The sequence below is a fragment of the Neophocaena asiaeorientalis genome, unplaced genomic scaffold, assembly GCF_003031525.2.
Source record: "Neophocaena asiaeorientalis asiaeorientalis breed wild unplaced genomic scaffold, Neophocaena_asiaeorientalis_V1.1 scaffold478, whole genome shotgun sequence".
Lineage (NCBI taxonomy): Eukaryota > Metazoa > Chordata > Mammalia > Artiodactyla > Phocoenidae > Neophocaena > Neophocaena asiaeorientalis.
In genome coordinates, this window is record NW_020173200.1 from 1,803,689 (window position 1) to 1,816,455 (window position 12,767).

Sequence of the window (12,767 nt, forward strand, 5' to 3'; positions counted from 1 at the left end):
CTGGGAAATGTGGATTTTTAGCTGGGCACGTTGCCATTTAAACAGCAGAGGGACTTGTTACTAACAAAGGGGATAATAGCATCTGTAGGTAATTTGTTGCAGATTTTTAAATCTTTGAAGGTCAGTAACTTTACTAAGCCTTTATCTTGGTATGGGCTGTACTGTGTTATTTCTTTTACTAGGATACAGTATATTTTTATCTCCAATCACCTTCCTCCTGACCTACAGGTTATTCCTGTCGAGGATTTTTGTTCTATCTTAAAAACTTTTAACACTAAAAAGTGGCCACAGTTATTATTGTTTTACACATGCTTACAAAATTATTTGCTCACTATTCTTTTTCCCATTTAGAATTTTCCTCTGGAATCATTCTTCTTGAAGTACACCCTGTGGAAGATCCTTTAGTGAGGTTCTGTTCATGGTAAAACCCATCAGTTTTTGTTACCTAGAAATGTCTTATTTCATCTTTATTATTGAAAGATAATTTTGCTGGTTTTAGAACTCTAGGCTGTTGGTTATTTTCTCTAAGCACTTTGAGGTGGTATTCCAATGTATTCTGGTCTGTGTTGCTATTGAGAAGCCAGCTATCAATTTAATTAGCAGTCCTTCATAGGCAATCTCTCTTTTTTGGCTGTTTTTGGCATCTTATGTTTGTCTTTTGTGTTCAGCCAGTTTGACCATGATGTGTCCAGGTATGCATTCCTTTTTACCTATCTAGTTTGGGAATTTGTTGGACTTCCTTCATTTTGTTTTATGTATTTCATCAATTCTGGAAAATTCTCAGTTATTATTTCTTCAATATTGCCATTCTCTCACTCTATCTATTCTCTCCTGCTATATCAGATTAAATTTATACTGAATGTTCTCCCTTTATCCTACATGGCTGTTAAGTTCTTTTTCATATTTTTCATCTCTTTGTTTCTAAGTAATTTGTCTCTAAATAGAGACAAATTTCTTCAGCTCTTTCTTCCAGTTTGATAATTATCTTTTCAATTAAGTCTAAACTTCTATTAAATCTATCCCTGTGTTTCTAATTTTATTTATGTTTTCACTTCTAAAATTCTATTCAATTATTTTTCAAATCAGACTGGCCAGTTTTTGATAGTCTCTTTTCCTTGGTTATATTTTTAATTCCTCTGGGTTTTTCAGTTTCTGTGTTTTAAAAATGGGGCCTGGCTTCATGATCTTTAAGCACACATTCAGTCCATCAATGCTCCCTGCCTTCCTCTTGGCGTGGAGTGTGGCACACTGGTGGTGATGGGCTATTAGGTCAGAACTCTCCTGTTGAATTGTCCTCTTCTTTTGAGTAGCTCAGGAACTCAGCTTTAGTCTCAAAGTCTTACTCTAGTGCTGCCATACATTGAGGAATCAGCATTTCCATTGCACTGGATGAGATTGGGAAGCTTCAGTTCCAGCTACCTGCCAGGTGCACAACAGCCTAGAGCACAGTGGCTGACTCTCACTCCTCTAGCCCCATGCTCATGGGGCTCCAAGACCAGACCATTCTGAAAGAAAACAATTTCCCAGTCTTCCCAGGAACATGGTTGAAAGTGCTTCCTGAAGTTTAAGTTGTATTTCCTTGGAGTATCAACAGAAAGTTTATTTCCTTCTTTTCTAGCCTTGGAGAGACAGGCAGGGGTCATGTCCCTGGTGTTGAATGGAAACCCTTCAGAAAACCAGAGACTCAAGGAAGAAGCAGCATCCTGATTCTTTTGGTTTAAGTGGTTTAAAAAATAATACTATGTCTGGCTCTGGTTTGGACTAACTCACTTTTTACTACAGGGGATCTGGGAGATATTTTGATGTAATTTACATGTTAGACTAAAAATTTAAATTTGTGAATACATGCAGGGCATCAGATAGAGAATCCTGTTTATGTAACTTAGAGCAAAAGAAGCTTTCTAGTTCTCAATTCCTTCATTTGTAAAATGGAGGTGATAATTGTGTCTATTTCATAGAGGTTGGCTTTTTGGGGGGTGGGGTGGGGATTCAGTTAGAAAATGAATGTATGGTTCTGGCACAATACTTGAAGTAAGACTCAATAATGATGGCTATTATTATTACCATCTAGTCTGGGTGCTTACACTTGCATGCTGGGTTGATCTCACTCTCAGAGCCTCAATTCCTTGTCTGTCAAGCAGGAAGACTAACAATCAATGATGAATATAAAATGCTTGGAAAAGGAAGGCAAAGAGGGGCTGAGTTTCTGTTCCTGGCAGGGTCCCCTTCCTCTTCCTTCTCCACCCCTCCTTCCTCACCCTTTTTCCTGGGGCCTGTTAGTGGGTTCTTAGCATCCAAAGGGGCCCAACTCCAAGTTCTAGCCTTGCTTCTTAATCTGGAGCTCTGGCACCTGGCCCTTGATGTACTCACTGGGTTCTAAGAAGATCCCTGGGGGCAGGAAGAGAAGATGTCATGCCCAGGGATTCCAAGGGAGACTTTGCTCAAGATTCTCCATGCTCTTAGAGTAAGCTTCAGCTTGGGATTCCTACCTCTAAGTGGCTTGTGTGGGTGGTACATTTTGGGGTGGAATGGGGCATGCTTTTACCTCTTGAGAGTTACTGGAGTCATTCTCAACTGTCGCTTTTGTTAAGGCGTATGTTACATATGGCTGTTCTATGCACTCACCCTTCTATGAGTGCTCCCAGATTTTGAGGCAGAAAGATAAAAGAGGCTGCTCACTGAAATTTGTAGTAGCTATCTGTAGAGAGGCTGCTGGTTTTATGAGCCATAACTCTACCCTTTTCTTTCCCCCCTCAAGAAAGCATGTAGAAAGGAAATGAAGGAGTGTAGCATTAGAGGGATAATGTGTTACCCAGACAGGTGGTCAGCACCACCCATGCATATCTCAGCCCTTACAGAGCTCCTGCCACCTCACCTGCCTCAGTGTTTTCTTGGTCTGAATTTTGTCCCATCTCTTTCAGGCCAGTCATTTCTCTCTCCAACTAGACTAGCAGCATCACACTGTGGAAAGAGCTAGACTTCTGAATCAGGCAGCCCTGGCTGTGAATTCTCTCCCAACACCTGGCTGTCAAAGCTTCAGCAAGTCACTTGATCCCACTGAGCTTTGGTGTCCTCATCTTTAACCTGCGAATAATTCCTCTCTCAGAGCAGTGGGGGGCAAAGACTTCCTCCATGCTTTATGCACATATAATCTTTAGGTGCCCTTTGTACAGGATCTCTAATCCCTTCAGCCATGAAGGAGGAGTGGGATGTTATCCTGATTGTTCAGCTGAGGAACTGAGACTCAGAGAGGTTCAGTGGCTCATGTGGCAGAGGTGGTCTGTGTCCTGTCCTTCTCTTTGGGACTTACATTGACTTTGCCTTATGGTTGCCAGCATCAATACCTTCTTCCTGTGCCTGGGGAATCCACCACAGTAAAGTCTTATGGAAGACAACAGTTCACCTCCCACTTCAAAATCTAGAGTATTGTTTACTACTTGCTTTTCCTGATGCTGCAGCCAAGGAGTGGGCACTGACCTAGGCTCAGCCAGTTGGATGCTCCCATCTGGGATTTTGAATATAGGGGAAATGAAAAAGCAGTGGACAGTTGAGAACTAGTTCTGGAAGAGTAGGAGTGTGCCCAGTGGTGGTGGTCCCAATGGCCACACCAGCATGCAATGGCCATCTATCAGGCTGCTCCTATGGCAGGAGCTTGGCTGTGGCTCAGGTCACAGGTCTCCTTTGACATCTGCCCACTTCCCTTCCTGTCAATTTTGGGAGCTTCTTGGTATTCCTCCTCTCCTCTTTGACTTAAATCACTCAGATTTGGTTTCTGGTTTTTGTAATTAAGAACCTTGTGTGGCAGCTCTTCAACAAAAATTATCTCTGAACCTTTTCATCTTCTGCCTAATACTCCCATCCAAATGCTGTGAGTCATTTACCTCCAAACCACAGGTTGAGTCTGACTTCCACCCTCCATTCCCCCTCACCCTACTTCATCCTTTCTGCACAGCTGACTCCATGGCCCTGGGGCCTCATTTATATATCCAACGGTCAGAGGTCAGCAAAGAGCTCTTTGCTTCCCGGTTCTTCCCTGTGTTCCTCCCTGATTTGTTTCTTCAGGGTCCTCCTCTTAGCCAAGGAGGTTCATGATGAGCTCTTCCTACGGGACCTTGCTCTCCCCCAGTCCCACCTTCTGCTCCTTTTTCTGCCTGGACTCCACTTGGTCAGGATTCCTCCTCTCTTCTGAGAGCTTCAAGAAGGCATGGCCTTTGCCATGACACTAATGGGGTTACCAAATATAACAGTCTAGGAGACAATTTGGAAAGTGACTTCTCCCTTGATGAAGCCGGATTCTAGGGGTTTCACCATGTGTACAGTTTCCTAGGGCTGCTGTAACAAATTACTATAAAATTCGATGGCTTAAAAGAGCAGAAATTTATTTTCTCACAGTACCAGAGGCTAGAAGTTCAAAGATCAAAGTGTCAGCAGATTTGACTCCTTCTGGGGGCTCTGAGGGAGAGTCTGTTCCATGCCTCCTCCTGGCGCACCCTAATCCAATATGACCTCATCTTAACTTGATTACATCTGCAAAGACTCTATTTCCAAATAAGGTCACCTTCACAGGTTTGGGATGGATATGAACTTTTGGGGACACCATTCAACTCAATACAGAAGCTAATTTAGGAAAACAGTATCAAGAGGTAGAAAGAGAGAGAACTCTAATGATGCCTTATCAATTTCTGAACCCAATCAGTCTGAGTGAAGTGTGCTTCACCCTGGACTTTTCAGATATGTGAGCCAAAACATTTCCTTTTCCCTTAATGGTAGTTTGAGTTTGATTTCTAGCACCTGAAATGGAAAAAGTCCTGACTAACATAGGGGTGCAAAGAAAACCAAAATTAAGTAGGCTGGGCTTTTAACAATAAACCAAATGCAGTAAGAAAATGTTTCCTCTTTCTATCCCTTCCTCCCATAAATATGCCAGTCTCAGGATATGACACTACATGTTTCATCATGCTGGTCTCCAGAGTCTTCCTGGTAGGAATGTTCTACAGCGAGAGGGTTTACCACTTTATTTACTTCTTCCTTTTGTCTACTTGGATAAATAACATATAACAGCACAAGAAGATCCACAGTTCAAATGTTTGGGACTCTAGGTAAGAAGGGTTGTGGTTCAAAGGAAAGAGACCCCTGGGGTCTGAGTGTGGCCATTAAGGAAGGATTTGGGGAGAGGGAATAATTTCAGTTGGGCGTGCAAGGACAGGGCAGGTGTTAGTGCAGAACAGAGTGGGTAGGGAGCATGTAGAATGAACTTGGTGTCCTCCCAGGGGGATGTGTGGACTGGACAGGCAGGGGCAGGGCGGTGAGTTCTGGTTGGTGATGAAGAGGTCAGGGTAGAAAGGAAAAGTCCATGGGCCAGGAGATAGTCTCTAGGAAGCCAAGTCCTGCTCTTGCAGGCTCAAAAAAGGGCAAAAAAGAACTCATCTCTCCCATCCGCCTCGACTTCAGCTGGGCCAAGATGTGAGGCCCCTGGCTCAAGCACGCAATGATGGGGTTTGCTGTGCTGTGGGTTCATGTGGCCAATCTGTGGTTTAACATTGCTCTGATTTGGGTTTGTCTGTTCCTTTAGGGGCTTCTAGTTGTAGAGGACAGAAATTTGGGTGTTGTTGAAAACTTTCTTTTCTGCTTGTCACTATTATGCAAGCTAAAGGCTGATTCTAGCACAGTCCATCCTTGTTTTTTTCCTTATCCCTCCAAATACCCTGACTCTGCTGATCCTTCTCAAGGGCTGGCAGGAGTGAGAAGCCGGAAAGGGGGTGGACTTGCCAGCTGGGTTCTCTGGTATTTTCGGGCTCTTCGTGGGCAGGGGGACTAATGGCACATCTCTCCAGGGTCTCTGCCTCCAACTCCCACCTTGCAGCCTGATTCATTCCAGATCCCCTCTGGGATTTCTCTTCGGGTTAGAAATGATTCTGGGTGTTGGTGAAGGTCTTCTGTTTCCCCATGGCCTCTTTGTCCACGGCAGCCTGGATGTTCCTGGCTGCTCGGAGGCCAGACTTGATGGCAGTGTCTATCCAGGCGTGGGGCAGGCAGGTGTGCTCGCCAGCAAAGTGGATGCGGCCCTCTGGCTGGAAAAGCTGCTGCGAATAGTCCACAAATTGGTAGGGTGTGAACTCAGTGAAGGCGCCCATTATGAGGGGGTCCAGAGACCAGTGCTTGATCACAGAAGAGGGGCACATGCGCCGCAGCTCCTCCTTGGGGATCTGGTGCACAGCCGCCAGGTCCTCCAGGACGATATCTACCACCTGGTCGTTCTTCATGGGTATGAAGAAGAGGGAATCGTCGTCCACGGTGTAGGAGGCCAGCAGGACCCCCTTGCCGCTGGGGAGGCTATGGCTGGGGTAGTAGATGTAACGCGAGGGCCGGTCGGTGATGGAAACTCCACCCCGGATGCCATCCCGCTCCCAGAAGGACTCGTTGCAGGCCAGAACTACCTTGCTGGCACTGGTATAATGCACTGAGCGGAGCGCATCCATCTTGTCCCGGGAGAGCGGGGGCTCAAAGGTGATGAGTCTCGTGGCCTTGGCCGAGGCGGAGATGATGACAAAGTCCGCGGTGAGGGTGGGCAGCGTCGAGTTGGATTCACCCACCCGGTAGGAAATCCGGACCTCAGGCCCATCCCTCACTACTGTCTCTACCTTGGAGCCCAGAAGGATGGTGCCAGGCTTCAAGCTGGCGTTGAGGGCTTTGGGGAGCTGGTCAAAGCCTCCAGTGATCTCAGAAAAGCTGTAGGGGTGAAGAGAGGGGAGAGGGTGAGTGTAGGAGATGCAACTCAAGATTGCTGAGTTGCCAGCAGCGATCCCAGTGTGAAAAAGGAGGAAACTACCTTCCTGCAGCCTGTGCTGGTTACTTCGTATACCTCACCTTAACTAGTCTTTGTGAGGGAGGGATTATTATTATTATTATTTTTTCGGTACGCGGGCCTCTCACTGTTGTGGCCTCTCCCGTTGTGGAGCACAGGCTCCGGACGCGCAGGCTCAGCGGCCGTGGCTCACGGGCCCAGCCGCTCCGTGGCATGTGGGATCTTCCTGGACCGGGGCACGAACCCGTGTTCCCTGCATCGGCAGGCGGACTCTCAACCACTGCGCCACCAGGGAAGCCCAGGGAGGGATTATTGTTTACGTTTATAGCTTGGAAGAGGAACACCAGAAAAAAGGGACTTTCCCACGATGACGTGTGCAGTCTAGCTCCAAAGTCCACCACGCAATTTTGCATCCCAGGAGGAGTCCCACAGACCTGCCTTAGGATTCTGGCTTCAGCCCTTGCCCAAGTGGTGTGAACTTAAGTAAGTTACATAACTTCTCTGAGCCCCAGCACCCTCCCTGGTAAAATGGCTCTGAATTATAGTGCCTCCCTTCCAGGTGATCATAGCATTAAATGTGATAACCCTTGGAAAGTGCTTAGCACAGCACCGGGCACACAGTAACTACTCAACCATCAAGGTTCCCTTTCTCTGCTCTGAGTATTGGAGGAAGAGGCCGACTCGAGTCCTGGTCCAGATCAGCCTTACTCATTGCTTGTGAAGACCATGTCAGTCCGAAGGGCCTCCAGGAGGGACTTATAGTATCCAGCATCCTCATTCATCACATCCCCGATCATCTTTACTGCTCCTCGGCTCAGCATCCCTTTCTTCAGCAGGTAAGCCTGTGGAGAGGTGGAAGCACCAGATAGAGGGCCCAGTATGTAAGAAGGGGCCACAGCAGGGGCCTGGGGTAGGCAAGGTTGGGCAGGGGAGGGGGGACTGGACTCTAGGGAGGTGAAGCTGTGGGCATTGGGAGGAGAGGGTCCTGGGATGCAGGAGACAACCCCAGGGGTCTAGGCTGAGCACAGACCCCCCCCCTTCCGTCCCTATCCTGGGACTTCGTTGCCTCACTCACCTTGGTGGAGTAAGAATCATAAAAGGACATCAGGTGGCTGCAGTTGAATTTTTTCAGACTTACTCTGAGCTGCAGAGGAGAGGAAGGGGGAGGAGCTTTGGATTAAAGTCATAGAGCCAGAGGCAGGACTCCTGGGTTCTCTGGATGTTCCTTTGAAGAGGGTAGGGACAAAGAGGGAGTGGATGGAAGGACCAGGGGAAGGGAGCTTCCAGGACCTCCTAAATTGTCTCTTAACTTCCAGATCTCTCCTTCATTTAAAGACCTTTGGAGACTAAAATTTAAGGTGAAGACATTCACTGCAATCTAGGAGGATTGATTCATTACCAAGGATTGGATTACCTGGTGATTCCTTTTCCTTCCACTGCCTAATCAAGCAATGGGCCATTGGACCATACAGGGACAGAAGAGATGGGGCTGGACACTAGGCTTGGGGTGGCAAAACTCTTAGGGGGTGTTAGAAGGAAGGCAGACCAATCACAAGAGTACCAGGTAGGAGTCAGGTGACCTGGGTCCACCCGCTAACTTGCTAGGTGGCCTTTGGCCAGACTCTGTTTTTTTCCTAACCCTGGGGCGGGGGAGGGGGGAGACAGGAATCACCTTGGCAATGGACTGGTAGAAGAGATTCATAGCATTCTTGCCCTTTTCTCTCGGATTCATGGAATAGCCTAGGAGCTCTGGGTTGGCCTTCACCTCCTTAGTACGATAGCGTTTTCTGTTGATGAGGTACCAGGTGTTGCCATCGTACTGGAAGAACTTGTTTAGCTTCAGGCCCAGCTTCCTGACATAGGTGTGGACCAACCTGGAACAGATACAGGCATAACATGGCATCCATCCCAACGGCACCTTGTTCCTGCTAACCTCACAATAAAAACCATTTCCAGGAAAACCAGTTTCTTCACGTGCCCAAGGAGCTCAGACTAACTGCTTCCTCATCTCTAACCTTGCCTCCTCTTACTCTAGCATTAGTTCTTTTCCTCCTGTTTTTGCCCTGAGGGAGACAGGGAGTAGGGAGTTCACCCATCCCTGAATGAAGGCCCTTAAGGAAATCTGAACATATAGAGCTCAGATACAGAGACAGAGACATTTTGTTTCAGATGGTGTTCTAAGTAAGTTTGAGGCCATATCTAAAGACTCCTACTGTTAAATTTTGGTTTTGTTTTTGATGGTGTTTGGAGGGAAATCTCAGGTTCAGTTTCTATTTAAAGCAAAAAAGAGGCCATATTTTTGGAGGTATGTAGGACACCAGGTGAGGGATCTTTTTGTCTTGGAAGCCCCAGAACCAGGGGCTGGGTTCTCTTCCAGGAGTGAGCTCTGATTTAGGGATTGGGCATATATTCTGGTTCCAGGTGCCTCCTTGATTTTATGAAGCTTTGTCACTTTCTCCTAGGAGTACCTTGGGTGAGTCACTTAGTATCTCTGAACCCAGTTTCTTGATTTGTAAATAGGAAAAATAAGAGTATTAAATTATAGGGTTGCAAGGATCAAATGAAATAATACACATATAGCACTTAGCACAGGGTGGGGTACACAGTGAGTGTTCACTGAATGGAAGCTGTTATTATCATTAATTATTTTATAGCTTAAAGTAGTATAATTGACATGTAAGTAACTGCCCATATTTAAAGAGAACAATTTGATGAGTTAATGGTAACTATTGTCATTATTAGTCTGGGATCTACCACCTTCTGTATGACCCTGGGCTCTGAGCCTCAATCATCTCTGTCAAGTGGGGGACCAGTGTTAGTCCTGACTTGCAGGACTGAATCACATGAGACAGTGAATCTGAAAGGGCTCTGACACGATGGCCACAGAGATGCCCTCCTCCTAATTCTTCCTTCTTGCCTTTTGCTCCATCCCTTTCCTGAGACTTACCTGTGGGACTTTGGGATTCGCATGGGCCCCAGTTCACAGTACCAGCCCTCTTCCTCATTCCTGAATGTGAACACTCGACCCCCGACATGGTCGCTGGCTTCCAGGATGGTTACCTGGTGTTCAGAGAGGCTGCTGTCATTCCCAGGGTCATGCTCTCACTTCTCCCACCCACTACTCCCACCCCCACTGGCCACAGGCTCTACTCTGGAATTCCCGGCAGTAGGTCCCTGAATGTGCAGGATAACCAAACTGGGCAGAGGGGGGTTCCTCCCAGAGGGTCCTGAGTAACGTAAGCGAGGCAGAAGAGCTCCAGGGTTACAGGGGTCAGAACGCCTCTTGGTCCCTTCTGGTTAGCATAGCCTTTCTCTACTTTTATTTCCAAAAGAACACAAGTTACAGTTAAGTCTCAGGAGAACCCAGATTTTTGAGGAACGATACCTAAGGTCTGAGAGACCTGGTGGGTTATGCATAGTTGTCAAAGTGTTGGCTGTAACCCCACTCCTTTTCTTTTTCCACACAACGATGCAAACTGGAGGTGAATGATTGAAGCCCCTCCAAGGCCTGCTCACCTGGTGGCCCGAGTCCTGCAGGGCCTTGGCTGCCGTTAGCCCTGACATGCCAGCTCCCACTACCACCACACGCTTGGGCAGCGGGGAGGTGTGGAGGCCCTCCTGGGCTGTGACCAGGATAGACTCGTATTCGGGGTCCTGGAAGCACTTGACCAAGTCCTCATCGTAGCCAAGGCAGCTGGGAGTAGCCAACAAGAGCCCCAAGATCAGGATTCCTGGGGCAGAGAGAGGAATGGGGGCTGCCTTTCTGGGGCTCTGTACCCCGCCCTACCCAGAGTGAGCTTGGCTGTGTGGATGAGTGGGAGTGGTAAGATCAGACAGTGTCTGTCGAATGTGTGGCTGTAAATGTGTGTTTGTGATTGTGTCTGTGTCTATGTTGTATGGGGTGTGAATGTTTGTGTGAACGTGCTGGTGTGTGATTGTGAACGTGGACTACAAGTTCACACGTGTGCACGTGACTAGAAACTCAAAAGTGTGTGCAGCTTCGTACTGGAGTGTCAACTCGCCTGCTTCTGTTGGTGAGTGTATGTGTGTGAGCTTGTCTATGACAAAGGTGCTGTGAGTGTGTGATTATTGCCCTGCATAACCGTGCAATGTCTGTGATTTTATGTGAAGGGGATGTGTTTGTGGGAGAGTGTATGTACCTGAGTAAATGTGTGGATGAATCTGTACAGAAAAGCGAGAGGGATTGTAGAAATGGGTGTGTGTTGGCCTGCGTTTGGAGGAGAGAGGATGATAGTTATGCCTTTGCTTGAGTTTGAGAGAGAATTCGGTTGCTTGTGTCTGATTCTGTGTGTGCATTTGTGCATGAGGTTGGGTGGCAGAGCCTGAGAGTGTCAGTATTCTTCGGGGATGTGTGCGTTTGTGAGAGGATGTATGTGTGTGCGTGTAGCACATTTCTCTTTGGGGAAGGGAAGTGGGGAAGCGGTGCCCGGTTTCTCAGTGACTAATAGTGCCCCACGGGAACTTGGCAGTCCTGTTCTTCTACAGCCTTACAGTATTTTTCCAAAACCCTCCATGTTTCTAACGTTCAGTCAAGACTGGAAACCATAGTTAATGTGTAACATGCAATAAGCCCGGAGTGACTGCTACAATGAACAGTTCTTATGTACAGAGAAATTCACCTAAGAGTCTGAAACTCTGAAAGAGAGGCTGCGTGGTTTCCTTGGTGTCACCTGCTATAAAGGGGAACAGCCAGGAGCTGGGACACACTGAGCCCCCTTGCGTTAGCCCTAGGTTTATTGGCAGGTGAGAAGCCCCTTAGTCCAGTCTTTGTACGGGCAGGACAACCAAAGCTCTAAGAAGAAAAGGGACCTTCAGGGGCCACCCACTGAGGAGGGGCAGGGACCAAGCTGGTTCCCAGGGCAGGCCTTTCCCAATGCCAGAAGAGCCTTCTGCAGGGGTTACTCCTCAGAAAAGAGGAGAGGGGTAACCATGCCTCAGGCAACAGACAGTCGAGCCTCCCCACAGCCCCCACCAGGCCTACTTCAACCTCCCTAACCCATTCTCCACCCCTGACAAGTTTTCCCATCTCCCTGAGATACCACCATTCTGTCTCAGTGCCATAACCTTCCCCTTGAGTGGGCCCAACCCCCAGACTCACTCTCCAGACCTGTATCCATCCTCTCAACTCACTTTCAACACCTGGACGTATCCATAGCCCCTGACCGAGCTCCTGTCCCATCTCAGTCCCCACCTCCCTTCCCCTGGCCTGGCCCTATGCCCAGACTCCCCCTTGGACCCATCTCGACCCCCTGGCTCATCCCCACTCCCCAGTCTAGCTCCCCTCCCTGTTTCACTGTCCAACACCTCCTTCCTCAGGTACTTCCCTCTCAGACCCAGAGGAGGGATCCCACTTACCTCTCATCTTGACCATGGCCCTGCAGCTCATGCTGAGCCCGGGACAGCTCTCCCTCCCTTTGTGAGGATTCAGCTCCACCCAGCAGTAGCTGGCCTCCTCCCACTAGGCTGCCTCAGGGCCCTGTTGGCTGGGCCAAGCAGAGAAGCCCTGCCCTCCAGGCCTGGGCTGTCAGGGGAGATGACTGTCCCATCTCTAGCCTCATCTCCTGCACCTCCACCTTCCTCCTGGCCCATCTCCCTTCCTAGAGAAAGCCTCTTCTCCCAGCTCAGAGCCCATCCAGCGGGGAGGAGGGGTTGTGGGAACCCAGTGGACTGTACCAAACCTGCTGTGACGATCTCCCAGGAAGGGGTGAGGGTTGGGAATGAGCATCTGGACTGGTTTGGAAGTCCAGTGTCTGGGCTCCCAGCACAGGGCAAAGCTCCTGGCTGCTCCCACTAGGGAACGTCCCTGTTCCACTGCTGTCTCACTGTGGAAGCTCCGAGGTGGGGATTCTAGCCATGAATTCCCATGGGAGGGCTGGGCCCTCCCCACCCCTCTCAGGTGCTCCCTCTGCAGGCAGGGCAGAGGTCTCTGGTCCTGCCCATT

At 48.5% G+C, this 12,767-nt stretch overlaps 1 protein-coding gene across 1 annotated transcript; it reads right to left on the reverse strand.

The window, feature by feature from the left end:
* Positions 1-5,000: 5,000 nt before the first annotated feature.
* Positions 5,001-12,225, reverse strand: LOC112399533 (L-amino-acid oxidase-like). The gene is made up of 7 exons (XM_024744755.1): positions 12,182-12,225; positions 10,322-10,536; positions 9,753-9,865; positions 8,478-8,679; positions 7,881-7,949; positions 7,514-7,647; positions 5,001-6,729 (listed from the first exon to the last, which is right to left on the reverse strand). The coding sequence occupies exons 1-7, from the start codon at positions 12,210-12,212 to the stop codon at positions 5,904-5,906; spliced, it is 1,590 nt and encodes a 529-aa protein (XP_024600523.1). The 5' UTR covers positions 12,213-12,225; the 3' UTR covers positions 5,001-5,903.
* Positions 12,226-12,767: the final 542 nt, after the last annotated feature.

Excerpts from the sequence above, each read along its gene's own strand:
- LOC112399533 (XM_024744755.1), bottom strand. The coding sequence starts at position 12,212 with ATGAGCTGCAGGGCCATGGTCAAGATGAGAG. Across the intron at positions 9,866-10,321 it reads TGCAGGACTCGGGCCACCAG|GTAACCATCCTGGAAGCCAG; the intron begins GTGAGCAGGCCT and ends TCTGAACACCAG. Across the intron at positions 7,648-7,880 it reads ATGATTCTTACTCCACCAAG|GCTTACCTGCTGAAGAAAGG; the intron begins GTGAGTGAGGCA and ends ACCTCTCCACAG.